General features: G+C 42.7%; 1 protein-coding gene across 2 annotated transcripts in view; it reads left to right on the top strand.

The window, feature by feature from the left end:
• Positions 1 to 22,671, top strand: part of RNF123 (ring finger protein 123) — a 144,139-nt gene that overhangs the window by 71,477 nt on the left and 49,991 nt on the right. For both annotated transcript variants that reach the window (XM_015407416.1, XM_015407417.1), the window contains exons 34-35: positions 4,728 to 4,803; positions 6,642 to 6,726. In XM_015407416.1, coding sequence (XP_015262902.1) covers positions 4,728 to 4,803; positions 6,642 to 6,726 — 161 coding nt within the window. The remainder of the gene's footprint in view (positions 1 to 4,727; positions 4,804 to 6,641; positions 6,727 to 22,671) is intronic.

Here is a 22,671-nt window from a genome sequence, read left to right as displayed (position 1 = left end):
TTACGGCGCTTAGCCAGCAATATAAAACCTGCAAGAACAGAGAAGACAACTAAAAAGCTGAAAAAATTTGATGAGAAGACAAATGTACTGAACCAGAGAATGGAGGCAGTGGAAAAAGAGAGGACCTCCGAGAAACAACAGCTGTTACAACTTCAGCTGGAAAGGTTAGCATATGTCCTGAGATTTCAAGGTGTTCCAGAACAAAAAGATGAGAACCCGAAAGAGATTTTAAGCGAAGTTCTAGCTTCCGTGGCAGGCTGTAAAGCGGAACTTCTACAAAGCGACTTGGATGTGGTATACCGAACCTATCCAGAATTTATTAAGAAAAATAAACTGCCTGGTGAAGTATTTGTGAAATTCTCTAAAAGGTCAACAAGAGATATGATACTGAAGGCGACTAATGGAATAACCTTAAAAATCCAAGGAGAAAAAGTGAAAGTTTTAAAAGATGTTCCACTTGAGGTGAGAAAGCGGAGGAAACAATACAAAAATTTGACTTTATTTTTGCTGAAAAATTCCACTCCCTACAGATGGGTAATCCCGGAAGGACTTATCTTCAATTTCAAAATGAAAAAAGAAAAGATTGACTCTGTTCTCAAAGCAAAAGCATTTTTGGAACAGCATCAAAGCCCAGCAAAAGGAAAAGGAAAAGTAGAGGACAATATAATCACAGAAGAACTTGGTTCCAGAGGCAGTGATAGCTCTCCAAATAGCTCCTTTGCGGAAGATTTTGACTCTGAATCAGAATTAGGAGCTGTGGCTTCTAAATAATTTAAGGTTCAGATGCCCTTTGATAAGAACAGACGTGGAAGGAAAAGATCAGCTAAATAATCCGATTCTGAAAGTCTGTTTTTTCTCTTTTTTTGTTTATTTACTAAGATGCACACACTACAGTTAACTTTGTTTGTATTCCTTAAAACAGAAATACTAACCTTTAATCTCCAATTATGTAAAAGCTAAATAATGAGGAAACATTTCTTGTTGTTGTTGTTCAGTCGCACAGTCGAGTCCGACTCTTTGCGACCCCATGGACCAGATCACGCCATCCTCTGAAGTTGGCTCAATTTTATGTTCGTTGCATCTATGACACTGTCTAACCATCTCATCCTTTACCGTCCCCGTCTTCTTTGACCTTCAGTCTTTCCCAGCATCAGGGTCTTCTCCAGTGAGTGCTCCCTTCTCATTTGGTGGCCAAAGTATTTGAGCTTCAGTTTCATTATCTGGCCTTCTTTTAGGATTGACTGATTTGATCTTCTTGCAGTCCAAGGGACTCTCAAGAGTCTTCTCCAGCACCATAGTTCAAAAGAATCTATTCTTCGGCGCTCGGCCTTCCTTATAGTCCAACTCTCGCAGCCATACATGACTACTGGGAATACCATTGCTTTGACCATGCGGACTTTTGTTGGCAGGGTGATGTCTCTACTTTTTATCATGCTGTTTAGGTTCGCCATCGCTTTCCTCCCAAGGAGCAGGCGTCTTTTAATTTCATGGCTGCAGTCACAGTCTGCGGTGATCTGGGATCCCAGGAACGTGAAGTCTGTCACTACTTCCACGACTTCCCCTTCTATTTGCCAAGGAGTGATGGGGCCGGATGCCATGATCTTAGTTTTTTTGATGTTGAGCTTCAAGCCCACTTTTGCGCTCTCCTCTTTTACCCTGAGCAAGAGGCTCTTTAGGTCCTCTTCACTTTCTGCCATTAGAGTGGTATCGTCTGCATATCTGAGGTTGTTGATCTTTTCCCCAGCAATCTTAATTCCCGCTTGTGATTCATCCAGGCCAGCATTTCGCATGATGTACTCTGCATATATATTAAATAAGCAAGGTGACAGTATACATCCTTGTCGTACTCCTTTTCCTATGCTGAACCAATCAGTTGTTCCGTATCCGGTTCTAACTGTCGCTTCTTGGCCCTTATACAGGTTTCTCAAGAGACATGTGAGATGGTCTGGTACTCCCATCTCTTTAAGGACCTGCCATAGTTTGTTGTGATCCACACAGTCAAAGGCTTTAGCATAGTCAATGAAGCAGAAGTAGATGTTTTTCTGGTACTCTCTTGCTTTCTCCATAATCCAGCGAATGTTGGCAATTTGATCTGTAGTTCCTCTACCTCTTCGAAACCCAGCTTGTACTTCTGGCAGTTCTCTATCCACGTACTGTTGAAGCCTAGCTTGTAGGATCTTGAGCATGACCTTGCTAGCGTGTGATATGAGTGCAATTGTGCGATAGTTTGAACATTCCTTGGCATTGCCCTTCTTTGGGATTGGAATGTATACTGACCTTTTCCAATCCTGTGGCCACTGTTGCGTTTTCCAAACATTAGATAACCGAATTTTAGAATTGTTTTTGATCCCTGCTTACTTTGTGTTTTAGTTTAGTTTATTCCTTTTCTCTATATCCTGTAGTGTGTAGAGATAAAAAGCAATAAAAAAGTTGCAAAAAAACAAGTTGTGAGCAAGTCTACATTTGACTATTGCATAAGTTATTTCTTTAGAAGATTATTTCTATAAACTTTAAACATCTCAGAAAGAATTATTTTAAACTGTATTTAAACTATATTTTAAGAATAATTTAAACATTATAAGAGAAAACAGAATCGAGTCAAATTTCACTAGACAAAACGTCCTCTGCAGGGGTTTCACTAGACAAAATGTCCTCTGCAGGGGTTTATCAGTCCTCCGGAGAACAGGTCTACCAACCCTTTTCCACTATATTGGTAGACCTGGCCTCTGGAGAACTGGTCTGTCCACCCCAGTCTACTATATTGGTAGACCTGGCCTTGGACAGTCACCCTGTGCTGACCCTTAGAAAACATACCAGCACTTTGGGTTATCAAGCTGCCCAAACTATTTACTTATTCAGATATTTATATCCCACTTTTTCCTGTGATTCAAGGCATTTTACAAATCATACTGAAAAGCATAAAAATATGTGCCAAAGCATAAAAAGATGTGCAATATATATATATATATATATATAATTTTTTCTCATCCATTATAGCCTATGGGGGCCATTATAATCAATGGGCTCCATAGGTTATAATGGAGAATTGATCCAGGGATATCTGGGGCTCTTGGGGGCTGTTTTTTGATGTAGAAGCACCAAATTTGCTGCATAGCTGCTGGTGCCTCTCCTCAAACCCCCCCCCCAAGTTTCAAAAAGATTGGATCAGGGGGTCCAATTCTATGGGCCCCAGAAGGAGGTGCCGTCATCCTCCGTTGTTTCCTATGGAAGCTTGGTTGTGAGCTGAAGAGAAATCCTCTGAACTGGCCTCTGAAATGTTGTGTGCCAGCTCCCCCTAGCACAGTTTAGAGGGAACTGTGGTCAGCAGTGATGTAAGAGCTTATGTCATTTATTTACAAGTGAAGGAGATGTTTAGAGCCTGTGCACCAATTATCAGGCGTTGATAAAGAAACAGCAGCATTTGACAGGACCACTGTCTAGTTGGTTTAGTGGTGCAATTTCTGGAAGCTGCTCAGAAAAAGATTGTATGGTCATGTAGGTGGTGCTGCTAGAATTCTATATGCACTATAGAATTCTATAGTGGAAAGCTATGGGGAACGGAGTGCATGGATGCAGATGCTAGTGCTTCAGGATGGTGAGGGAAAAGCTTTCTTGTGAACTGGGACATGATTGTACAGGCCAATGCAGCAGATACATCTGGAAACCCAGTTTGATTTGGCATGTAGAGACTGATCGTGTGAATAAGTTTCCTATGCACCGAAAGACCTGTGAGCAGTTGCATGTAAACAAAATAACCCAACCACTTGTGTGTGCCGGCAAAATAGGCAGCAAATCTGTTGGTTTTAAAATACCTGTAGTCCACTATATTGGTTTGTACAACCATTTGTTATGCACTTTCAAAAGAGGTTAGTGGGGGTAAAGGGCAGCTTTACTCTTGAAACTAGTTTTCGGAAACTTCTTAGAATGATGCAGCACTTGTCACTTCTCACTTTTACCCACTTGCAAAATTCTGCCACATTTTTGGTGAAGCTTCAGATTCCTGTCTAGGATGAAGAGATTTTTTTGGTTAATTCCTCATCTTTCTCATTTTCCTTAAGCCAAACACCCTGTCCAAGCTTTGTGCTGAGGTTCCAGTATACGTGTACATTGAAATCTAGCTTCTGAAGAAGTCCTGCTGCATTCTGCCATTTTTCATCGCAGGAGCCCATCTACTGTGGGAATGAATAGCTGTTTTTTTCCTTCAAAGAGCCTTTTCAGTAAAAGTGGCCGCAGCCTTTGATGTGAGCTGATGCAATCTGACCAATTTCCAGCTTGTTGCTGCTTAGAGGCTAAAGTCTGCCATCACTGTCACGGTTCACACAGAGCCCTGTCAAATTTTCTGCTCAGCCTTGCTTATCAGTGTCTGCCATGCCATGTGATCTAAGGAGGACCAAGCAGGCCACATTAAGCATTCTGGTGCATCCAGCCTCTGCCCCATCACTGTGCTGTTTCGGAGCTGAAAGGTGGAAAGTTCTAAGGCATAAAGGAAGGAATGATCCTGAGAGAGCATGTTCATGTCCTCTTTTATATCCCAGTACACCGTGTTATAGCATAAGGCCCAAAATCTCACCTCATTTTACTGATGTTTCTCAAATGGGGGGGGGGGGCTTCTTTAACCCATGTCCAGTCCGGTGAGTGCTATGCGCAGGAAGCTACACATGGCATCCCTGTAAGTGAGCGAACACTGTCCATTAAGCATTCTGCCATTTTTTCTCCTCTCCATGCAGCTATTAAATCAAGTGCTGAATCGCGTGACGGCTGAGCGCAACCTGTTTGATAGAGTGGTCAATCTCCGCTTGCCAGGTGAGCTACTCTTCCCTGTACAGTTTCCCCAGCATTCCTGGGAGAGATTCTTTCCTGATGTCATGAAAACTCACAGTCCAAGATGTTAGGTCTTCTTGAATGTTTTGTGTGTGTTCCAAGTAAAATAGGATCTTTGACTAACCAGAGGCATCTCTCTGCACAGGAATGCTAACTCTGGAAATTCAAGAGAAATCCTTGAATAAGTAGATAATTATGGGGACAGTAGCCATAGATAGAGTTGCCAACTCCAGTTTGGGCAATTCCTGGAGACTTGGAGGTGAAACCTGGGGAGGGACAGGGACCGCAGTGGGGTACAATGCCATACAGCCCACCCTCCAAGGCAGCCATTTTCTCCAGGGGAACTGATCTCTGTAGCCTGGAGATCAGTGGTAATTCCAGGAGGTCCCCAGGCTCCAGCTGGAAGTTGGGAACCCTATCCATTGGTGGCAAACACTGGCCCTTGGATTGTGCCGTCAGTGCAGCCTGTGCTGGCCTCGCTATTTTCCCATCTGCTATCCAGCAGCTAACAGGGTGGGCATGAAGATGAAGGAGTATGTCTAATGCTAAATGAAAGTCCCATGTACCTTGCCCTTAGCTGTCTTACAGAGGGACATAACATTTGCAGCTGTAGATAGTAAGCTTAAATGGAGTGAATATTGGAATGTTTTGGCATTGAACTCCAAGTAGCTATTAAGCGATGGCCATGTGCCCGACCTACTCAAGGCCAAGGGATCCATTTTCTTATAAAGCTTGTTAAAATGTGAAGTTATTTACAGGGAAACTAGATGTCCTGATTATAGAAGTAGAAGCTGATAGAGCTACCCCTGAACAGGTAGGAACAACATTTAAATGCAGAACTGCCAAGTGAGTTCCATTTATGCTACTGCTTCATCATCTAGACTTGTCATTTGGACAATCAGCCTGTTGTACCATGATAGGGAAAGGACAGCATGTGTTAGCACTCTCTTTGAGAGCAAAGGGCCTTTTCCTTCCACTGCATTATTGAACAACTGCTGAAGCACATCCTGTGCGTGAACAGGCACGCTCCTGTAGATCTGTGATACGCTGATCAGCAATTGAAAGTGAACAGTACTGCTGAGTCAGTGTGGCCTTTTTTTTTTTTTTGGTCCCAGTGGATGAAAGCTTCAGGCCTTCTTCTTGAGAATGCAGGTTGTCAATGGAGAGAATGTTAAAAAGAGCCACTAATCTCTAAATTTTCCTGTTCTTTGTTGGATTAGTTCACCTCTCTGGCAGCGAATTCTTTTAGGCACAGTTAGTGTGGTAACAGGAATGCTCTGCAGCAGTTGTGGTTTAAGCTGTCACCGGGAAGGGCTCTTTTCTCCTGAAGCTGTGAATGCAAGGAGATACACTGAGAAACTGCAAGTCCTTAGGTGAATCCTCACAAGCACTTACCAAATTCTAGCCCCTTTAAATATGAATTCATAGTGGTGCTGACTGTGCAAAGAATTTTGTAGCCTTGCAGGCAAGCCAAACCTTACCACATGCCCCTTCAAATATCCAAAATGTTATGGAAATGTGATAATGCTTGGCTTTTCTTAAGTCTAGAAGCTAGAAACAGCTATCCCACTATGTTGGTGGAGCTGGCAGAGGTGAGCTTTAAGTATATTAAAATGTTTATATAAAACCAGTCCTTAATTCTGGTGTTTTCTTTTTAGCCATTCCTTCCTCTCTGTTATGTTTTGTATCTCAGTGCACTACAGTGCTAATTTGGCCTTCGCTGTGGCTCTCTTGGGATGTGAAAAGGGATGTTTATGAAGCTCAGCGGCCTACATTTCCTCACAGTTGATAGGGCTATAAATCTCTGCTTTCCTTTTCAGGACTGGAGAGTGTTGATCACTATCCAATCCTTGTGGCTGTGACAGGAATTCTGGTCCGACTCCTTGATGATACTGACTTTCAAGGGTAAGTGCCCCCCCCGTATCCCACTCAGTGAAATATTTTCAATTAATTGTTTACCCACTTCTTGTTTACCCACTCAGTTGGCTATTCTAAGGGGCCCTACATATGAGCTGCTGAAGCAGTCTGTGACATTCTGGTTCATTGTCTCATGCTGGTGTAGGAAATAATTACTCTCCTGAGGAATGTTTATGCTGTAGGTTGGTCCCCAGATTTGGTATATTTATATTCTAATTACAGAGTACAAATTGGCTATAAAAAAACCCCTATGACAGTGGCATATTAAACCTGCCCTTGAATTGTATAGAATTCCTGGTATAGGATGTCTTTCCGATCCTGCTCTTTGCTTGTAGTCTGATGTCATCTGGGTTTACTCTATATTCCATTCATTGTTTTGATGTGTGGTGTAGATATGTGGCTGATTCTGTTGAAGGACAGGCAATTGGATGTGGTAGTCTGAGGGTCAAGGTCTAGGATTTTGTGAGCTCTGTCTGACCTCTGCATTCTTCCCTCGGTTGCCTAGCCTCGCTCTTGTCAGGGTGAACCGTCAAACCTAAGGGTTTATTACTGGAAGCCATCATGCTCAGAGTCAGAGCAGGTTCGTTCTACCCTTATTCAAAGCACTAGGTTGTTGGTATAAGAAACGTCCTGTATCTGCTAAGTGTCTCTTCAGTTGCCTTCCTAATCTAAGCAGTGCCAGTAGCATATGTTAGATGGATAAAGTTGTAAAGGTATGTGGCATTTAGCTGCATTAAGCCACAAGTATCTGGCATACAGTAGGGAATAATAAAGAGATTCCCAAGAGAAGGTGACTGCTGATGTACGTTTCCAGATGGTGTTGCTGGTGGCATTCTCTTTCCCCTTCATGATCCTTGTCCTGACAGGACCATGTCACAGTTTTCAAAAGCATCAAATCATTCTCTCTAAAAGTCACTTGATTTGAAACCCCCGCCTTTAAAAAACAAAAGCATAGCTTAACTATAGTGAATGTGTTGCTATGAGTAGCAACATTCTGTTTTACATATCTTCCACCTCGATAATGTTGCTGATATGCTTTTTGGTGAGGAGAGGAGGGCTGATTGTATTATGTGATTTCCTTATATTCTAAAAGGACAGGCATGGTTTTGCTGAGGATAATGGGCTACTTCACCTTCTTTTCCCTACAGAAGAAGGAAAAATAATTTTAGAAAAGCCTTACATCTAGGAAGGAAAAGGATTCTTGCTCCACCTGGTTTTACAGTTTTGTAGTGCATTTACTACTGACCTCTATGTAGGACTCAGAGTGTATCTGTCCCAAATCTGTGGTCTCAGTAACTTCTGCAGCAATTGCAGGCAAGCCAAGCTATTTGCCATTTCCAATTGAAATCCATTATTTGGCATGTCTGCTGTGAATCGTAAAGTAGTAATAAAGAACAGTTTTGAAGGAAAGGTGATAGAAATAGAGCATATTGTGGAAGTGGCCTTAGTCAGTGGCAGAACACGTGCCTTGCGTGCTCCAGTCAAAGGAGCTCCAGTCACAGGAGCAATGGCAAAGACAAGACCTATAAAGCTACTGCCAGAATGAGTACAATAGGACACAGGATTGACAGTAGCTGTGTTTTTTATGGAAAGAGCAATGACGCAGTGTGAAAGCTTTTGACTTTGCATGCAGGGAGTGCCCAATTCTATCCCAGAACTGTCCATACTCTACCTGTAACCCTGGAGAGTTGCTGCCAGGCAGAGTATACAATACTGAGTAAGATGTACCAATGATTTGATAGCTTCAGAAATAAGGCAGTTTGATGTATTCTCTGCCTTGCCTCTCTTTAACAAAGGTCAACTTTATCCACTGGAGATACCAAGGAACTAGAATATCGTAAGCTGAAAGGTATCTAATATTATTAAGATATGTATTACAGAAAAGCTGAAAGCATTCACTGTGCCCTGTTCTATGGAATGCATATAAATGCATATCTAATCCAGATCTTGGAGAATCAAAGCTAAGAGCGAAGATAGCTCTTGTTCCCTTGGGATGTGGATAGAGATAGGCACGTGTTTTAAAAGGAAAAGCATTAAGAATGCCCCCTTCTTTTCAGCTTCCTTATAAAACATACCTCAGTAATAGATCTCTTTTAGCTTGCCTGATCCGGTTTCATCCTTCTCACCAATCCATAAGTAGCTTTCATCTCACATTCACATTCTTCATTTGGCATGTCTTGTTTTTCACGGTGTGGTTCTTGCTTTGCGGACAGCTGAGCCCTATCTGGCAAGGCATTTTAGCTCCATATCCAGTCTATTTTTGATCTTCCTTAACCCCCCCCCCGGCCTTCCAAACAGGCACAAATCAACCTAATTATATTCTGTCGTTGAAGTCATGCAGCTGTAAGCATATGTGCACCAAGTACTCAGTCATCTTTTCTCGATTACATCAAAATAGATCTTTGTTTCAGGCCCCATAACAACTCCCCAAAATGTTTTTATTTATTTTTCTTTTTACTACAAGTGTTTATGGAGTGACTGTCCACTCCAAAAGACCCCAAGGTGACTGTTTTGTGTTATTCTTATTTATTTATATACTGCTTTGGCCCTGACCCGGATAGCCCAGGCTCACGCAGTCCTGTCAGATCTCGGAAGCGAAGCAGGTTCATCACTGGTTAGTATTTGGATGGGAGACTGCTGAGGAATACTAGCTCACAGCACAGAGGCAGGCAATGGCAAACCACCTCTGTTTGTCTCTTGCTTTGAAAACACTACAGGGTGGCCATAAGTCAGCTGTGACTAGATGGCAAAGAAAAACAACAACAACCCTGCTTTCTCCTCAGTGAGGACCCAAAGCAGCTTACAACATCATTCTTCCTACTCCAAAGATCTCAGAACCCACTGTGGATCCAGACTATTTAGGGCTGTAAAAGTCAAAACAAGCACCTTCAATTGAGCCCAGAAACAAATTGGAAGCTGGCTTGATTGTTCTGGTGCCCCAGTAAACCCTTGCAGCTGCATTTATGCCTGCTGAAGTTTCCCAGCTCACCAAATGCAGCCTTGCCCATAGTGTGTGCATGACAGTAGCCAGGCTGACATTAGTTGCGTTGAATCTGGATATGGGAAATCATAGTGGGGCTCCTGAGGGCTGCTACTCTACCCCCCACTATTTTTTTCAATAATTGAATAGGAAGGTTCCTGTTTACATCTGTGTTAGGCATAGAGCCTCACTGGGGATTTAGGGTGTCCCTCGCCATTGGTTTTGTTTATAACCTCCATTCTGCTTTCTGGCCAAACTGTAGCCTCTTTATAGCCCAGCTCCTTTGTCAGCAGCCTTGCAAACTTGTCGCAATCCCTGCCACTGTTTTCCCTGTCCAATTATTTCCAGATCTTTGTGGCAACACTGTTGCCTATCATCTATAGCTGTTACATGCTGCTGGCTCATTGCAACGAGGAGCTGAATTAAATTCTGCTGATACATAGTTGGAAAGCTGAGTTTGGAAACTGCAACGAGGAGCTGAATTAAATTCTGCTGATACATGGTTGGAAAGCTGAGTTTGCCCTCGGTGTGATTGCCAAAACATATAACTTCACAGCTCTTTTCTGACAGCATACAGCAATAATTGTGAATGGTATGAATTTAGAATGGAAATGCTTAGAATGGAAATGCATAGAGAATGGAAATGCATAGAGGAACCAGGGTTTTACAAAAGATCAGGGCTGATGGCAGTTGAAAAGAGAAGAGAAGAGAGAGGTTGGATTTATACCCCGCCCTTCACTCGGAGTCTCAGAGTGGCTTTACTAACTCCTTTCCCTTCCCCTCCCCACAACAGACACCCTGTGAGGTAGGTGGGGCTGAGAGAACTCTGACAGAAACTGCTCTTTTTTCAACCTCTGACAGAACTATGGCTTGCCCAATGTCATCCAGGTGCTGCGAGTGGACGAGTGGGGAATCAAACCCGGTTCTCCCAGATTAGAGTCCACGCACTTAACCCCCACACCAAACTGGCAGAGCCAAGGGAAATGAATATAGGATGAGAACAGCAGAGGACAGCCTATGCTGTAAGACAGTTTGTCAGGTGCCTACTTACTATTGTCTTGCACCATATCGGGTGAAGAACTAATGTACTGCTTAGAATTTCCACTCATGCACCACGATCCTCATTAGATGTTCTTGGGCCACTCATTCTCTCTCCGCATAACCTACCTCACATTATGAAGATAACATGGGAGAGAGCCATGTACACACTATTGAGCTTCTTGGGGGAAATCTGTGTTTGTGTAAAATGCCGTCAAGTTGCAGCCGACTTATGACAACCCCAGCAAGGGTCCAAGTCAAGTGAGAAGCAGAAGTGGTTTGCCATTTCTTTCGTCAGCCAAGTCTTCCTTGGTGATCTCCCACACAAGTATTGACTCTGCTCAGTTTCTAAGATCTGATGAGATCACAGCCCCTCTTGGAGGAAAAGTGTGATGTAAGTGCAATGTGTGTGTGGTGAGTGCCATCAAGTCACTTCCAACATGAAGACCCTATGGATTAATGTCCTCCGAAATGTCCTATCATTAACACCCTTCCTCAGGTCTTGCAAACGGAGGCTATGGCTTCCTTGACTGAGCCAATCCATCTCATGTTTTGTCTTCCTCTTTTCCTGCTCCCTTCAATGTTTCATTTCTTTCTTTGTATATCTGATGTAAAAAGCTGCAGACTGGCACGGGAGCTGTAATGCACTAATGGTCTGCATGGTTAGAAGCCCCTTTACCCTCCCAGAATTTGACTCCCATTAGATTGGAATAAAGAGGCGTGAGCTTAAGAGTCAGAGGTGCTCTTGTTCTTACATATAAAATGGTACTTGTTCTTCACAAAACCAGGAATGTTGCCAGTTAGTTAATTCCCTACAATGGACAGAACTGCTTTAACAAGGAAATAGGTTCAGTTGGCATTTGCTACTCAGTCGCAGATACACTACAAAACCAGAAGAGAGCACTGTGAGCATTTAGTCTAACCTGCATACAATAGATCTGAGAAATCCATTGACAGCGTCCTAGTTGATTTTTCTGAACTTAACAATACATCTACAGTATGAGCTGAAGTTTATTTAAAGTGGAATTAATGGTAATGGTGTCAGCGTCCTCCAGAGAAGCCTGGGAATATTAGCATTATTTCAGTACCTGTTTTGAAGGCCCATAGACTGGAACTGGATGCAGTTTTCTAGTAAGGTGTTGCTATTTCTTTATATAAAGTGGTAACCATCTTTAGACTTATAAACCTGATGGACAGAATACAGAAAGACACACTGAGAGAGGTTTTAGGTCACGGATGTGAGCAACTGGTGGCACAGAGCCCATCAGAAACTGAGACTGAATGGAAGATGGGGGGGGGGGCATCTCTGAAATAACTCCTATGTTATTTAATAGAACTTAATCCCAGGAAAGTGTCCCTAGGACTGTAGCCTCAGCTAGTGAAAGAGGACTTGTTATAGTTGCAAGTCAGCCTATTAATAACCTCAGGTTATTGCTATAAATTAGTTCCAGTTAATAATATGTAGCTAAGAATGAGGAGAAGAAGAAGAAGAGATTGGATTTATACCCCGCCCTTCACTACCTGAGAAGTTAGAGTTTTCCATGTAGGGGTTAGAGATGGGCCAACAAATTATAGCTTGATGTATTAGTATTAAATATGTTTTTATATTGGCGTATGCCCTTATGTGAGCCGCCCTGAGCCTGCATTGCGGGGAGGGCGGGGTATAAACTGAATAAAATAAATAAATAAATAGTAATCCAAAATTTGCAGTCACTATTGACCTGTCCCCTTGGGATGGTTTTTGTCTTTTGTGTTGCAGAAGGTAGTAACAGTACTTTGCTGGTCCTAGTTCTTCCTGGGAAAGTCCATGGAGAAACCCTCCTCCTCCTCCTCCCCCTTAATTAAAAATGTTGGTAAGGTCCTAAATGGTCTGGGACCAAGGTGCTTGAAGGACAGCTTTGACCCATATGAACCTTCTCAGCAGCTGAGCAGCATAAGAAGCCCTTCTCCAGGTTGCCCCACATCCTCTGAGGTGCAACAGTTCAGCGGCAGAGCACACAGTATGCATGCCAAAGTTCCTAAATTCAGTCCCTGTTATCTCAAGCTGGAGGATCTGATAGTAGGTGATAGAAAATATCTTTCTCTGCCCAAGACTCTGGGGAGTTGAAACTAATCAGAAGCAATGTTTCTGAGCTAGATGAACCAATGATCTGATCTGTATAAGGCAGACTGAGCAGCGATGAGGTTAATTTCTGCTGCAAAAAGCCATTTCTACAGTTGCGCTTAGTTTGCTGAACTCTCTTCTTGGAAACAGTAATCTGTATCACTGTTTTCTTCTGGGAAAGGCTTGTCCTGTTTGTTAATTTGTTTTAATTATTATCTTAAACACTGTGGTTTTGTGTTCATTATTACTTGAATACTTTTTAGACAGAAATGTGTCATACAAGCAGATTTTTACAACAAATACCTAGTAAATAATAAAGCCCCACCCTGAAGACTAGCCCAATCTTGCCAGATGTCAAAAGCTAAGCAGGGTCATCCCTAGTTAGTACTTGGTTGGGATACCACCAAGGAAGTCCAGGGTCGCTGTGCAGAGGCAGCCAATGGCAAACCACCTCTGCTCATCTGTTGCCTTGAAAACCCTGCAGGATTGCCACAGGTTGGCTGAGACTTGACAGCACTGTCCACCACTACCTAACAAAGGAGGGGGGGTTCTCTCCTTTGTGCTGGACTTTTGTGGGGAACATCGGTAGCACCTTGTTACTGGTGCCACCTCTTGTTGTAGTAACCCAGCAGGAAGCAGTGCTTTGTGCCAAACATGTGGAAAAGGGGAAAGGACACGTCCTTTGTGGGGTCAGTAGGGTTGATGAGTTGATGAGACTGCAGATGGATTTAGGGAGTCCTGGTTAGAAATAAATCATGTCCGGGATCCGCATAATTAATTTAGACATGCCTAGCAGAACTTTCATCCACTCCCCCAGCCATTAACACAAATTGCTGCATGCCGTGCCGTATAGGGCTGCCAATTTGAAAAAAAACAACACATCAGCCAGAGTCTCTTGGGTGCCCCAAAGAAGTTGCAGAGTTCCCTGCATCCTGGCTGAACACTGCAAAGCAAGTGCATAGCTGCCAAACACAGTTTTTTTTCCAACCTGTGTTATTCAATATTTGACTTGTAAATAATTGATCAGGTACAATTTAGGTGCCACCAGGCGGAATTGTAGGGGTAGAATTGTTCAAAATGGTTCTGAGTAAGGGCACTGCGCCCCCCCCCCCAAGCCTCCATGTCATCACAGGCGAGCATTTGAGGGCCACTGATGTTTTTGCCTGGGTAATTCTTGCTGTCATTAAATGTTTCCCTGATTTGTTGATACTTCCCTGGAAATGTGTTTTGTGAATCTTGATGCAGTGTCCAATTATACTTTTACCAGCTTTGGAATCCACTTTTGTCTCCTGAAATCTCCTTGTTAGGTTCTATTAGGTCCCTTAGCTGCAGCATATAAAAACTCCTGTGGGTAATCTGCAAAATCACAATGAAGATCTCAGATTTTCTTTCTATAGGAAGTCCTTTGGTAGTCCCCATGGGTAGTTTGAATAAGGACAGACTGTGATTCAGGCAGATAAGATGGGCCCTCCTTAATCCTTCCTGCTCTCTTTTGATGACTGAAAGGTTCTGTCATAAGATTTACAAATGGAGGGGTCTTCAGTATACTTGAGGGAATTAACTTGCTTTAAATCAATTTATGCTGTTGTTCACTGGAGTCCAGTGGGCCTTCAGTTGAGCCTTGGGTCTTGGTTATAGAAACTGTCCTCATCCGTGCTCCCCATGGTGCTCCTGACAGTTGCTTTCCCTCTGCTGGAAGATTGTCTTCTTAAAAAGAGATTCTTAATGCATCATAGCAGTAGGCCATGGCAGAGATACAAGAAGCACTGCATATCATGAAGGCTGTGATCAGTCACCAGCTATTGAATTATCTTCTTAATTAGCCTTAATTGTTGTCAGCACACACCCCAGTGTCACTGGAAAGCTGCAGTGTCAATGTAATGGATCTGAGATGGGCCTCACATGGCTCCCATTTCAGTTCACAGAGCCAAAGTCAAGGAAAGTGCTGCCATTGTACATATGGCAATTAACACTTAGGCTTCTGCAATTTAATTAGGAACTTTTGGCAATGGGTGTAATTGAAAATTATACAAAGAGAAGGGCTTCATTGTGGGGGTGGACATGTAGAGGGGGGAATGAGTTGCCTTCTGCTGTGGGGAGAGCCAGAATAAGCCTAGCTTCAAACCAGCTAAGTCATTTGTTCACCTTTTCCAGAACATTAAGACTTTTGTAGGATAAGGGAAGTAGTCATAAACCTTTGATGTTGTTGAGGTAGACTGAAATATGGAGTATACCAAAGCTGTTGCTTTGTGAGCCTTTGTGACATTCTCAGAATAAAGAAGCTGACATTTGTGACATTCTCAGAAGCTGCATCTTTCTGCCACCATCCAACACTTTTGGTGTGTGATTAAGAACATGGAGAAAATTGGCTCAAGTGTGAGCTTCACTTTTGTACCGTGTGACCCTGGGGAAGTCCATTGGCCTTTCTGCAAAAAGCCCTCTACAGTGCAGTCTTAAGCAGAGTTGTACCCTTGAATTCACTGGACTTAGAAGAGTGTAACTCTGCTTAGGATTTCCCTGTGAGAAACATGTATGTGCTGAACCAGCATTTTTATGTTAGTATCAGCAGTTTTAAAAAGGAATTCCATACATTCTACCTCCTGTATCACAGTGCTGTGATCACTGTGTGGTAATAAATCCATGTAAAGACAACTGTGAGGAAGCAGCTCTGACTCATGAGTGCTTAGTGTTAACAGGTCTCTGGATGGAACAATATATCTGAAGAACTGTCTCTTCCTCTGAGTTCTCCCATGACCCTTCAAATCTGTATGCCAGATGAAAATGTCAAGGTCAGGTCTCTGTGGTAACTGCCAGGTTATGGAAATCCTTCCCCTTGGAAGTATGTGAATCTTTGTGAGCCTTCCTATGTTCAGAGTCAGTGTGAAGCATCTTTTATTTGGCCTGGCTTTTAATGGTAGGTAATAAAATAAAACAGCGTTCCGTGTGCCTTGGTGTTTAGTCATGCCGGCCACATGACCACGGAAATGTCTTCGGACAGCGCTGGCTCTTCAGCTTTGAAATGGAGATGAGCACCACAACCCTAGAGTCGAATTCGACTGGCTTTCGAGCAAGGGAACCTTTACCTTTATTTTAATAAAAGGATAATAGATTTTGATGTATCCATTTTTAATTAAATGCATTCTGCTTATATTGTGATAATTGTACAGACTGGTTTTATATACTATTTAGTTTCTTGTGTGATACTTCTGAGCTATTAGACTGAATTTTTAAATTACATATTGTGCTGTCAAATTCTAGCAGTTTTATTTCAGTAGTCACAATAACGGATGGTTGTCCTAAAACCTACCTTGTAGCCAAGCAATTGAATGAAAGTATCAGCTATGTTTGTATTCCTTCACTGAATATGGTCACTGATGAAGAAGAAACACTGAGCAGTTTGGGTTACTGCTAAAACAGCAATATAAACTGAAAATTTTTCAACCCACTTGTGCACAAATACCCATATGTTGCAGGGGAATATGTATAATGGGGTTTGGCAAACTGGGCAAGTGGCATTGTACCAGCATATGCTGAGCTGTAAAGAAAATCATCTCTTTGTGGGTACATATAGCATCTTGTGTCATTGCTGGATTCAACAACATTTCCCCCCCAGATGAGAATGACTCCTTGATGGGTTTGTTTGGTGCTATTTTCTGTGTGGGGTGGGGAGTGTGTACTGAATTTTTCCTTACGAACTATACAAACTCTTGTTTGGTAAGCTGTGAAAAACCCAAGAGGATTGTTTCCAAGTGCTTTCTCAAGAACAACTACTCATAATAAAAACGGGGGCATTGGTAGCCTTGGCCTTAGCTGCTTTCTCCTTAGTCCTAAATATCTGGAGAACAAATAATACAACAGTGTAGTATAGCAGTTCCAGGACGGTAGGATAAGCCACTTTCTGAAAGAAAGAGATTCTTAGGGAAACTTAGGAGTTCTGAGTAGACAATGCATCTAGAAATTAGTGTACAGTTTTAATTAGTTGCTAAATATGAACTATGCTGTTTTCTGCTGTTTAGTAGGAATATCTCTCCAGAGAGCAAGACAGAGGCAGGACTTACTGTTATTATTTGATTTTTGCTATTACATTTAGTGTAGAGAATGAGCTCAGAAGGAGGAGCAAAGTGTAAATAATAGATCAGTTATATGTTAAAGAATTTAGAAGTAAAGGACGGAAGCATCATAAAAATTGAGAAAATGGAAGAATAATGCCAGCTTCAGTCAAAGGTCAGAAAAAATAAACTGCTTTGATTCAGAGCCTATGCTGGATGACCTTCAGCCTCCTTCTTGTCCTATAGCTGCCAAAGGACTCTTTAAACTAGCCTCCTGTCAGCTCTGGAGAATATACAGTTCATGTGTAGGGTACTTTTAGGGTAAGAAACGCATGAGACAATCAGTGCCCTTTTTGCATTGGGGTGATCCTTTGATCACAGAAGCTTTATTTCAGTCCTTTTCTCCTGCGCTCTGGATTAATTAATATTCTTAGGACTCTTTGTAGATATAAGGGCCTCTAAAAATGCTAATTAGCTATTTTCTCATTATTCCAAATGGAAGAAAATCTTCATTTGTGTTTGCTAGTTCTCCTTTTGGTCTTGAAATTGTCTGTAAAACTAGTAAGAGATTTTCTAGTACCATGGGGTACACACAGTTCAGCCAAAGAGAAGGTTGGTAAGGCAGGCTTGATCTCATATATGGATTTGTGTATCCTGGCGAGATGAATGGCGTTAATGTGGGTTAAGGATCCTTCTTCCTTCAATGTAGCATGTGGTGATTAATCATCAGGGCCATACTGAGGGTGACTTGCGTGGTGCCAGTGAGTATAGTCAGTGCAGCCAGGCTCTATGCTATAAAAGGATGGTTAGAAAGGCTTACTCAGGACCTCCTGCTTCCATATGAACCTGCCCATCTTCTGGGGAAGCACTGCTCTGAGTGCCCCCCATCTTCGGAAGTGAAGTGAGGGGCAGGGTGACAAAAGATGGTCTTTCCCGGAGGTGGTGCCCAGACCATGTAATGCTTCCCTAAGACACAGCTTCCAACTCTGTTGTTGTTTATTAGATTCCCGTTAAAAACTCTCCAAACTCATTAGTGGCATTTATGAATGTGATGTCACCTGATGCTACTGCTCTGTTCCCTCCCGAAGGTTGGGGGCCTGAAATGATGGGAGAGAGGCTAACAATGTTTAAATAAATAATTGTGTGTAACCCCACCCCCCAAACAAGAAATTGGCGATCTGATTGGAGTGCAGACTCTGTGGCCAGGCTGCCCTTCAGTTGGCAGGCACTGCAGGGCACAAGTTCAATACTTTGGCCAAGTTTTGGCCTCTACATAATTTTGCTGCTAATTTTTGCATTGTGCCCGGGGAAGGAGTCTAGGGAGCGTAGCCTTCTACTGAAGGGCTATTCTCAACAGTAGCAAGCAGTTGTTTCTCATTTTCATGAGAATTTAGTAGGTTTCCTGGTAGCTCCCCATCTAGGCTGTAATGTTGGCAGCTCACAGTGTAGCCAAGATTAGAAATGGCAGCTTTCCCTCAAGACTTGGTGTCCAGTTCCCACGGTCCGCTGCCATCTGATTTGCGTCTTTGCCTGGAGTAGCATTTTTGATTTTCTGTTTCAGCTTGTTAAATGTGGGGCAATAGGAGAATATGGACCCATTGCTTACCTTCTCTAGGTATAACCTCTCTACAGGCTACTTATTCTGGATTTTACTGCTGAGTAGGCCTTTTTTGGTGGGTGGGGAGAATGACTCAGATAGCTTTTTGCTGCTCTCTCTTGGTGAGACATTAGTGTTTTATGCTGACCTGTTATCTTGTTGTTCAGGCAGTTTAGAAGATCTGAATTTGGCAGAGATTTGGATTCTCTGTTGCTGTTGTATTGGCTGAGAGAGAGCATGGTGCATTCCTAAGGGACAGTCATTACTCTTTCAAAGTCCTGTTCATCAGAGAAACTGGATTTTTTTCTTCTTTTTACTAATGCAACCCTGGGTAAAGTAAGATTATTTTTATTAAGCCTTTTGTACTTTGAAATTTTGCCTCTTAAGTGCAGCTGCTGGTAATGAGGCTGCTGGGCTTATTGCCGCAAAGCAGTTAATGTTTGTATATGCCAGGATTGGAAGAACTGCACCCACAGCATGGCTATTCCCCTCAGAGCTGTTCAAGTTTCTCCATGTTGCATTCCTTCTTTCTTTCTTGCAATCCTTTTTGGATTTGGTTCTTTTGGGGGAAGGCTTAAACTGACCTGTGAGTGGCTGAACGGAAGACCTCTGTTTTGACCTGTACACCACCTTACCCACAGGGCTCAAGACTGATTAGTTTACCAGCACCGCCTAGATCTAAGGGGTGGTGTATACATTCTCACTCTGGTTAATGATAGGACAAATGTGCCCTCCTGTGGAGGAAGTGAGATAGATGTTATTAGTTTCATTAGAACATTTCCAGGGCTTGAAATTTGTGGATTGCCTACACCGAAGCTAGGTTTATACACAGTCTTTAAAATAGTCTGTCCAGAAAAATGACTCTGTGAATGAGTTTAACTAGTAGGAATTAAATCCATTTGCAGTGCTATCCTAAGCAGAGTTACACCCATCTAAATCCATTGAAATCAATGGGGTTGCAAAGGTGTAACTCTGTTTAAGATGGCACTGCTTGATATTTCTTGCCAGAAGGGTCTGATCCTGCTTTCACTGCTCTTTGAAGTAAATGAGACTTTAGTTTTACATTTTCTAAAAACAAAAAGTGGATCAGTAGCTTATGAATTCCAGGATTTGTGACTGATTTCTTAGCGTGTGTTAATTTTTGTATATGTTTGGGGGGTTGTTTGGGTGAGGTATGATTTTTTTGTGTTAATATATTGTAGTGTTACTTTTTAAACAGCTGCTTCATTCTTTTAAAGAAGAGGGGAAATTTTTTTAAATACAAACAAACCACTGCCTGTATAAAAGGTCTAGTTCATGAACACTTACGCCACAATTAATTGATTAAGTTGCCACAAGGCTTTTTTTGGTAATTTCCTGTCTATGTTAATATATAAAGCTGCCTTATACTGACAGGCCAGATCGCCGATCCATCTAGCTCAGTGCTCTCTCTCTGCTTGAGACCTTGGAGCTGCTTGCTAGCCGTCAGAGTAAAGAGCTTTCCCAGCACCTGATTCTTGAGATCTTTTCACTGGGGAAGCCCAGAGCTGAACCAAGACTTTTGGCATGCAAAGCATGTATTCTCTGACTAATCCAAAGCCACATTCTGTTTCCCCAGTTATGCTTCTGCAGTGTGTGTTTGCTGGCAATATAGAGCTGTGGAATGTTCAGGGCCACCCTTAGAAAATGAGTCCGGTAGGTTCAGAACCGGCTTAGCACTTCTGTCCACTTCCTTCACTAATTCAGAATGGTGTTGCTCTGCCTAATTTGCTGAGCCTGTGCTAGTACAATTTATTTAGATTTCTAACTGAGCTTGTATTTATGTTTAGTTTCTGTTTAGGGGTACTAAATACCTACAGTTGAATTTGGATGGCCGTTGCTTTAGGTGATGCACAGCTAGTGGAATGTGCTTGTAGACAGTCATGTGCTTTTATGTGTATTTGCTGTCCTCTACCTTTTAAATGAAAGAGAATTAAGTTCCACTAAAGGTAAAGGTTTCCCTTGCTCAAAAGCCAGTTGAATCTGACTCTAGGGGGCGGTGCTCATCTCTGTTTCCAAGATAAAGAGCCAGCGCTGTCCGAAGACTTCTCTGTGGTCACGTGGCTGGCATGACTAGGTGCCAAGGTGCACGGAACGCTGTTACCTTCCCACTGAAGTGGTACCTATTTATCTACTTGCAATTTCTTGCTTTCAAACTGCTAGGTTGGCAGGAGCTGGGGCCACAGACAGGAGCTCACCCCGTCATGCGGCACCCGGGTCTCGAACTGCCAAGCTACAGACCTTCCAGTCTGCAGCTCAGCATCTTAACCTCTGAGCCACCGCGGCCCCTACGTTCCACTACCACATCTCTTTTGCAGAGGAAGAGTAACACAGATAGGTTAAAAAAAGCTGGGCAGAGAGTTCTTAGAATGATAAGGGATTGCTCAGATATGGTACTCTTTCTGTGAGCTAGTTTTAAAACAGCCTTTTTTGATTATTATTGTTTGACTTGAAAACCGATCTCACTGTGCTTTTGAGGGCAAACTCCCTGAGTGTCTGTAGCACTGGAAGGAAAGTTTAAATGTATGGAGTCTGAAAAATCTGAGGTTCTTCCATGTGGAATAATTGTGTGTTGACACTTTGAGATTTTGCCACTATTTCCAATACTGGGTCCATAAAAAGTTTGATTCTGGCACATAGTTTATGTGGTTAAAAATAACCTTTCTACATGTAGATGATACTGTCTCAGCCTGGAGCCAGTTGAGAGTTCAGGTCACAGCAACTGAACTGGAGAATGCATCTCTGGCAGCTGGGCCACCAGTGGACAGGGTCTGCTGGAAGAAAATTCTGCCACTACAGTGTGTATCAAGCTTTGTCATACGGCTGAAAGATCCCAAGACAACCCCCCCCAAACCGAAAGGAGAACAGATACCCCCCTCTTCTATAAAGTTACATAAGCAAATAATGAATGGGAAAGAGGATAGTATAACCAAAATAAATGCAATAAAGAGAAAGCTAGTTGTGCTGTATATATTACAGTGTGACATTTAGTCAGTGCAAATGACCAATCTATGTAAACTTGAGTTCACCTTTCCAGGGCCAGGGAAGTCTCTTTGGGCTTCTCCATTGTTGGAGGGGTACAATGTATATGCAAGATGATCTCAGGCAGCATTGAAATAAATTTTTATGTGCCTGGATAGGATGGTCAGAGAAGGAAACGCATACTACTCGACCTAGACAAGGTACAGTGGCCCCAAGCTCCGTTCTGGACCATTGGCTAAGAATGTTGAGCCTGATCTATAAGGACTCTGAGCCTCTCCAGGTTCCACATCTCCAGGAATGAGTGCAGTTTGCCTTCCAGTCTCTCCAAAATGTCTAGAAACACATTCTGAGTCCTGGGAATGGACTAGGAAGAATGGAATAACTGAACTAAGAGTAAGTACAGCTCCCCCGAGACAGGTTTTAAAGTTGGACTAGGAAATACTGGGTTGTCTGAAGATCTAGTTAGATCAGAGGTGTCGAACTCATTTGTTACACTTTGTCAGGCCAGGCCATCTATGCCATATAATGTAATGCCAGGTACCAGAGAGAGAAACTTTTTAAAGGACACAGGCAAACCCAACCAACGATTTTTTAAAATTCAAAATACAAACAAAAGCAATTGATTCCTACCAGTGAAAGCAATTGATTTCCTGGGGAACCCACAAAAGCCCCAATAAATGTATTTAATCATATGCAAGATTAGTTTTTCCCCCAAGGGATACCATAAAAGGGGGGATACCTTATATTGTCATACAAATTAGTTACTTTTGGTATATATAGTACTTTTAGGAGTTGAGTCATCATCCTTGCAAGTAAATAAGGTAGTTTTTCAGCACACGTTCCCATTCGCCCAGCCAGAACATGGTTATAATCCATCTTTGTTTCCTCTCTTCCCCCTTCCTACCTCTGAGGATCTCAAGGAGGCACACAAGACAACCCCCTCCACCACCCCATCTCCACCCCCACCACCAACACTGTGAGGTGGGCCAGACTAAGCAACCCAGCTCCAGGTGACCCAGAGGACAAGCTCCTGGCTCAGGAGGGGGTTCTGAAACTGGCTCTCCCAAATCTCCCTTCCCCCAGTTCCTACCCCTCCTGCGTTTCCCAAAGAAGCGGTGGGTTTGGGGAAGGTCTGATGGAGAGGCTGTTTCCAAAACCTCCAGGG

Source organism: Gekko japonicus, unplaced genomic scaffold (assembly GCF_001447785.1).
Source record: "Gekko japonicus isolate JY-2015 unplaced genomic scaffold, Gekko_japonicus_V1.1 scaffold298, whole genome shotgun sequence".
NCBI classification, from domain to species: domain Eukaryota; kingdom Metazoa; phylum Chordata; class Lepidosauria; order Squamata; family Gekkonidae; genus Gekko; species Gekko japonicus.
Note: the sequence above shows the minus strand (reverse complement) of the source record. Positions and strands in the feature narration are given on the sequence as shown.